The sequence below is a fragment of the Tamandua tetradactyla genome, chromosome 4, assembly GCF_023851605.1.
Source record: "Tamandua tetradactyla isolate mTamTet1 chromosome 4, mTamTet1.pri, whole genome shotgun sequence".
NCBI lineage: Eukaryota > Metazoa > Chordata > Mammalia > Pilosa > Myrmecophagidae > Tamandua > Tamandua tetradactyla.
The window spans coordinates 26,283,006-26,290,702 of record NC_135330.1 but is presented as its reverse complement, the minus strand read 5'-3'; the positions used below and the strand labels follow the sequence as shown (position 1 = coordinate 26,290,702).

At 38.8% G+C, this 7,697-nt stretch overlaps 1 protein-coding gene across 2 annotated transcripts in view; it reads right to left on the bottom strand.

Moving 5' to 3' along the window:
• Positions 1–6,593: 6,593 nt before the first annotated feature.
• C4H1orf105 (chromosome 4 C1orf105 homolog) overlaps positions 6,594–7,697 on the bottom strand; it is a 60,669-nt gene continuing 59,565 nt past the window's right edge. For both annotated transcript variants that reach the window (XM_077156986.1, XM_077156985.1), the window contains exon 7: positions 6,594–6,976. In XM_077156986.1, the coding sequence (XP_077013101.1) occupies positions 6,792–6,976 (185 nt within the window). In that variant the 3' untranslated portion in view covers positions 6,594–6,791. The remainder of the gene's footprint in view (positions 6,977–7,697) is intronic.

The window sequence follows — 7,697 nt, the reverse complement described above, 5'->3', positions numbered from 1 at the left end:
TTTATCATTACATTAATGCATTTGCCTTTTAGATTCTAAAAGAAGTAAAAAATTGAGTTACAAACTAAAAATACCATAGTACTGGCATTGATATTTAACCATGTCATTATCCTCGCCAGAGATATTTATTTCTCCATGTGGCTACATTCAGTTGTCTACTGTTCTTTCCTTTCTATGTGTCAAACTCCCTTTAGCATTTTTTTGTAGGCCTGATCTAGTGGTGACAAAGTCCCTCAGTTATTTTTAAATCTAGGAATGTCTTAATCCCTCCTTCATTTTCAAAGGACGGTTTTGCCATATATGGAATTCTTAGTTGGCAAAATTTTGCTTTCAATACTACAAATATGTCATCTCAGTGCTTTCTTGCCTTATGATTTCTGATCAGAAAGCAGCACTTAATCTTATTGAGGTTCCCTTATATATAACAGGTTGCTTTTCTCTTGTGGCTTTCAGAATTTTCTCTTTATCTTTGGCATTTGACAGTTTGATTATAAAATTCTGTGGCATGAGTCTGTTTAGGTTTACCCTGTTCAGAGTTCACTAGCATCCTGGATGTGTATCTTCATGTCTTTTGTTAAATTTGGGAAGTTTTCAGCTACTATTTCTTTGAATATTCTCTCTTCCCCTTTCTCTCTTTCTTCTATGAAACTTCCACAATATGCATATTAGTATGCTTGATGGTGTCCCACAGATTCCTCAGGTTCTGTCTACTTTTTTTCATTCTTTTTTCTTTCTGCTCCTGAAATTGTATTATTTCAATTGTCTTATCATCAAATCCTCTAATTCTTTCTTCTGCCAGCTCCAATCAGCTGTTGAACCCCTCTAGGGTTCAATAGAAAATTCAACAGAAATTAAAAACTTCTGTTACTGTGGACTTCAGTTGTTTGGTTCCTTTTCATAGTTTCCATCTCTCTATTGATATTTTCTTTGTGCTCATCTATCAGTTTCCTGATTTCCCTTAGTTCTTTGTCCATATTTTTTCTTTACTCTTTGAGCATATTTAGAACGATTTTTAAAAAGTATTTTTCTGGTATGTCCCAGGCCTGGTCCTTCTCATTCAAGTTTCTAATGCTTAATCTCCTTTGCCTGGGTCACCACTTCCTGATTTTTTGTATGTTTTGTAACCTTTTGTTGAAACTTGAATATTTTGATATTTTAATGTGTTACGGCTAGAATTTAGACTCGGAGGAGTCTTGTTCCTTAAGCTTATAGTAATATGAAGGAGCTTTGCTTAAATGTCAGAAGCTAACAAAAGAAAAAAAAAAAAAAGGAGGGGGCGTTCCCCAGTTTTGCACATTGACCTGCAAAGACTCTCCAAGTGCTCTCCTTCAGAGCTTATCCATACCATGAATAGCTCTAAGCTAAAAGCATCAGGACCTCCCTGATCCTTCTTGTGTATGTTTATTTTAGGGAGTATGTGCATTTGGACCTGGGAATTCTCTCTAATTATTGGTTCCAAGTATCCCCGTTTCCCTAGGAAGCAGTTTCCTCACAGTCCCAGGCACTGAACTGCATGCCCTACAGCCAGAGATTCTTTGCCCCATGCAGCACATCTGGACTTCTGTCTGACAGCATTCTGTAAGAGAGCTCCATGAGCCACCTTCCACATGCAAAGAAAGTTCTAGGATGGTGAGCCCCTCTGATCACCACCAGGCAGATTGGGCCAGATAACATGCTACCAGTATGCACCCACGGGTTACTCTGCACCCTCTGGAACCAGAACCAGTGATACACACAGGGAGCAGGGGCTGGCTCTGCACTTAGCTGGTGAAGGGCTGGGGAAGAACCAACGAGGGCACCATGAGATCTTACTGCTTTTACCAGATGAGATTGGGCATGTTCAAGGCAGACTGGCCAAAAATCCTACCAGTTTTAAGTAGCCTTTTTCTAGATTCAGCACTCACCCTAATATTGTAGTCCTTTCACTGTTTTCCGGAGCTATGAGAAAGATGTGTCTGCTGGTCCTTGATGATTGTTCACAGCCTCTGTGGAGGGACAGAGCCCTGAAGCAGCTCACTCTGCCACGTTGATTGGGGCAGGGACTTAACATGCCCTCCAAAGCATTTTGCACTTATCATATGGTTTTGTGATGTTTTATTTCCAGGTCTGTCTCTTTCACTAGACTGTGAGCTCCCACAGGAAATATGTCTAAATCTTTGTAAGGCCGTCATTTACAATAGTGTCTTTTACATAATACAAGCTCAAATATTTAATGAATGAATGAATGACTGAGAGCAAATGTTGGATCCTGCTGAGATATCTTTTGTTAAAGATGAACTGCTTTTAAAACCATTTTTAATTTATTTGTCAGTTCCTTAAAAAATTACCCTAGTTGTCTCTTGTGTAATATTCTGCAAGTGAAGAGATCAAAACTTTAGATTAGCATGGGAAAAGGGAAATGTCTAACTATAGAAAGCATCCTAAATAAGGGTCCCCAAACACAATTTCAAATCCACAAGGTTTTATTTGCATTTAAAATTGCATGTTGCATTTAAAATTGATTAGTAATTTATCTGATTTAACCTTCACAGTAACCCTGTAAAGTAAGTGGTATATTCCCATCTCTATGTCATAAATGAGAAAACTGTACTTCAGAGAGACAAGTTTACACCATTCAGCTTGGAACTCAGCCAGCATGAGTATAATGCCTATACTTGTAACCTCTGTGGTTCACCACCCTTCAGAGGCTGCCCCATTATACAAGATCTGAAGCCAAGTGCTCTTTAAAAATTAAAAAAAATCAAAATTAAAATTACAAATTAAAAAGTTAACTCATGGTCAATTCTTCTAGGAAACCTGCCACCCCTACCCCTAGCCTAGGCTAGAAGCCCCTCCTACTACCCTTTGCATACTTCTGTCATTGCATCTCTAGCATTTTATTGTGATTTTCTGTTAGCCTACATCTACTGCTCAATTAGACTACAAAAGTCTCAGGGGAATGAAACTAGTATTCATCGATGTATCCACAGCACCAACATGATGCTTTCTGTTTAGTAAGTTTTCAGTGAATGCTTATTATTTGAAATAAACCAGTGGAGTAGAGCCCTGGGCTAACTAGTTGACCTTGGGGACCTCAAGACCGGCCCTCAGAAGTGCACTGCTTCTTATTTCCCTTCTGCTTTCTGGTTTCTCAGTATTAAACTGATGCCTCCTTTTGTTTAATGCAAATATTTCACTATTGAAAATCACTATTATGTAAAAGGCAACATATTTTCTCTCTTTTTTTGCATGGGCAGGCACCGGGAATCAAACCCGGTTCTCCAGCATGGCAGGTGAGCTCTCTATGTGCTGAGCCACCGTGGCCCACCCAAGACAGTATGCATTTTTAACTAGATTTCATCTTTTGCATATGCTCACCAGCTAAAAAGACCTTATTCAGATTTACATTCTTCATTTTGTTTTATGACTGCTACATGGATTTTTTGTTTTAATTTTATGTAGATATGTAAAATATGTTAACACAGAATGCAATTTCTGACTGTATACCCTTCCCTTATAGAACATTATGTGGTCCCACTGAGAGTACCATGGTTTCCCAGTTTTACCGTGTCCATACTCCCTTCCCTAGACAGATTCCAGCCCTTTGAACCTTGCCAATGGTAAGGTATCCAGACTTGCAGGTATCCAGACTTACAAGATGTTGAAATCCTACCCTTCCTACTTCCAAGTATCCTACTCACATCCCACTCACACCTCTCCACCTCTACTCCCCACTGGTGCATTCCTCCACTTTGTTTAGGAAGGAGAATGTAGGACATGCATGTAAAAGTTAAAAAATTTAGCAGCCTAGGTAAAGCTAACAGAACAGTGATTTTCATTAAAGGGACAAAAAGCTTTAGTTGGTGGCAAGTCAATGTGAGAGAATCAATGTGACACAGCTGCTAGGAAAACTAATGCCATTTTTTTTAAACTAGAGAAGCTGTATGCTTATAGAAAAAATAATGCAGACATTGCAATTTTAATTGTATTTCTGGAAGTAGGAGATCAAGAACAAGGGAGGTTGAAAAGTCCTACAGTCACACCTCGCCAAGTCACATCTGGAGCTGTAGACTCTGCCTCAGGTACCCCATTTTGGATGGAACTGGAGTGGGTCCAGATGAGGCAGGCTGGGCTATGTCATTCTGACTGGGCTATGTCATTCTGACCAAAGGACCTGGAATCTTAAGTTACAGAAAACGAAGGAGAACCTGGGCCATGCCATCAAATATTTCAAGGGCTATTATTTATGCAAAAGGGACTGGTCCAGTGTGGGCATCTCCATAAAAAGAACAAAAAAAAAAAAAAAAAGAAAAAGAAAAGAACAAAGGGCACTTGTTTCAATAAAAGGAAGAATTTTTTGAGCTACCCTAGGGAAGGACTGCATTTCTTAACTGAACAGCATTGTGTGAAACATTATTGCTTCTGTTTGATGATAGGGGAAAAGGATAAATAAGTGAAAGTGATTTGAGAAGTTTAAAATGCTGCATAAACATAAGGAATTTGTTACTATTTGCCAATCCTAGCATTTCAGTGGCAAAACTTCCAAGGACCAGTGATAACATTTATTCTTTGAGCTGGATCCTTGCCTGAATTATGTAATATTTAAGGACTGTGCTGTCAGAGTGTCAGGAAGACAAAGAGTAATGTTCACAGTTTATTAGGTTTCCAACTACAAAGCTAGATATCCCCTTGGCAACATAAAAAGGTTGTTTCATTTTGTTTTGGTTTTGAGTCAGTGAAACAGTTGGATGATTCAAAATTCAGAGAGTAAATGAGGGTACACTATGCAAAGCTCCCCTCCCCTGATAAATTCTGTCCCTCAGCCTCTCAATTCCACTCGTTAGAGCCAACTAATGTTGCCAACACCTCTTCCTAATTATATTATGTGCATCTTACTTTGTATGCCATTTTCTCAATGTGAGAGTCTAGGCAGTAAGGTTTCCTGGCTCTCTCTGGCATTTGACATCCCTACAGGGTGGTCACTGCCATACAGGATTGAGTTGAGTATATTTGCAAGAGATTTAGGAAGTTTTCCTTGCAACATCAAATATTGGCTGGTGCTTATTTTCACACTTTTGCAGGTGACTGCCCAGGCAGTTAGATATCTTGCCAAAGATTTTACAAAGAACAAGAGCTAACATCCTGTGTGGGTGAATGTGGGTATTTCTCCTCTGACCAACTTTCCTGACAGGGTCACACAATTGCATCTTTGTTCCTGTCCAAAGAGCTGGACGGTTGGGGTTATGGAGAATGTTATTGCTGTAATCACTGAACGGCTATTTATAGTAGAGAATAACTTGTGCTTGCTTGCATACTGGCCTGTGCTCAGCTCTTCATGTGTGTGTGTGTTTGTGTATTATTTCTCCAGTTTAAATAAGTTCTTCAAATATAGGGTCTTAACAGTTGAACCCTTTTGTATCCTCTTATCCTCAAATTCAGGAATCTTAGCTCAATCGTTTTCTCACATTACTTGACAAGCCTAGCCCACAAACAGACTTTTTTCATTCTAAGTATCTCTCAAACCTGTGTCTGGGTAGCTCTTGAAGGAGGATATGGTATCAGCATGAGGCATTAATTTTATGCCCATTAAATTTCACATTTTTCTAGAGAGACAAGAGTTACATGTGGGAAACAGGGACAGTATTTTAAAAAGTGTCAAATTGGAATGGGCTTGAGGGGGACATCATTGAAATAGGATTGATCATCCAGTTTTCCCTAGGGGGATATTTAAATTTTGTGTACTTCTACGATTTCCTAATTTAACCTTGATTCTTAAGGATTTAGTTTATAGAGAATATGATTTTCTAGGTTTTATTAATTTTTAAAATTTTTGTTATTAGAAACGAGGCCTGGGCTCTCCCCTCTTCTTGGGAATCTATGTTCTCCAAGGAATGCTCTCCTCACCCCTAAGACCTCACTATAGATAGGGCTTTCCTTAGAAGACCAGGTAGTTCTGCCAAACTTGTTTTACTTCTGCTACTTAGAGTTACATGGTTCTTGGACAGTCTCAGGATGATGGGTAGTTCCTACATTATTACACAATTGCCTCCTAAGGAACGAAAAGGACCTTTTTGATATTCACTTCCCCAAAACTGGGCACAGAGAATACATGATCATAAATACAATATTTGTAAGCCCTGAAGCCCAGAGTTTTCCTTTGTCTCCTTCACATGCATGACATATAGACTAGGACAGAACTGGAGGTGAAATAGCCTCAAAGCAAAATGTCTGAACTACAAAACATAATTACTTGTTATGGGTTTGACGGCGCAAAGATTAGCTGAACATTTGATACATGCAGGTCATCAAAGGGGGTGATGTGGGAAGGGCAAGACAAGGCACAGTTCTTGTCCTCAAGGGTTGCAACAATTAATCATTTTTGTCAGTTTCCAGTTATTGCATCACAGTATCCTCTGTCACCCAGCAGATTTAACTGACAGAGATAAGGACAGAAGGGTGACCTTCATTTTTCTTCTTCATTCTTAGTAGGCTGAATTCATGAGGGATGCATTGGGGCCTAAAAAAAAAGGGCTGAAATGTTTTAGAAACAGAAAGATGTTGTTGCCTATAATAACATAGATAAGAACATTTAACAAAATAGATACAATGCGTCATTGTAATCAATAAATCTTTTTAATCATGTAAATCAAACCATTTTGTCTTTTGGAGAAATGGGTGAGAAGGTAGTGACAAGAGGTAGAATACCAGCAATTCTTAGAAAGGTAAAACTGAGTCATCTTTTTAGAAATAGGAGGAAATTATGAGTAGAAGGCACCAGTGCCAGAGAAGGACTTGGCGAGGTAGTTTTCTCATTAGGAGTCTGAAAAGTGACAAGCTCCAGCCACTGACTGCCTCATTGTCTTGCTGACTAGCTCCTTTCTGGGGAAGGAAGAGAGTTGCAGTTGCGTCTGCTGCAGAGTTTTGTAGGTCTCTGAGAGAAGTCCGTGGAAGACAGATGTCCTGGGACCCAGAATGGGCAGTCTGTAGTGAACGCTCTCTAGAGGAGTGTAAGAAGGACAAGCTATGCTTAAATTCTATCCTTAAAGAAACTCAAAATAACTAAAGGCCATCAAAGACTTCTTCAATCTTATAAAAAGGACTCAAAATTCATGTAAGAATTCCTTTGAATACAGCCACTTTATCTCTAAAAACAACATTTATGTTTTAAAAATCTTGTCAAAGAGGCCAGAAAAAAAAGTACGTGGAAACAAAAAACTCAAGTATTAAGAGTTTGTAGTTCAATTAAAATGAAGATAAAACATGTCTGGAGTTGTAAGTTAATCAGAGGGAAAAAAGGATTCAATTCTCAGCAGACTTTTCTTGAAAAAACCACCACCACTGCCACCAAAATCTTACAAAAAGGCAGCAGTAGGGGGAAAGTACTTGCGTTTCAAAATGAACCTTCATTTTATGAAATAATTCATCTGAGGGCTCCTTAAAATCCTTACCATCCTGACCTCTTCTTAAAATCTAATTTTATTTACAAAAAGTTGGTTAATATTAAACTTTTCAGGAAGACACATTGTTTCAAGGAGAGTAAATCTGTGCATAAAATAACTTCTTTCCACTGGGAATCTTGGAATGACTAAGGGAATTGGAACCTGAATTCTCTGGCACAAGCTCCTCAGTCCAGCTGAATGAGAGATTTACAGACTCATACAAGCTCAGGATTCAGTTCAGTCTCATTGTGTAATGAAGAGGAAACAGAGGTCCAGTGC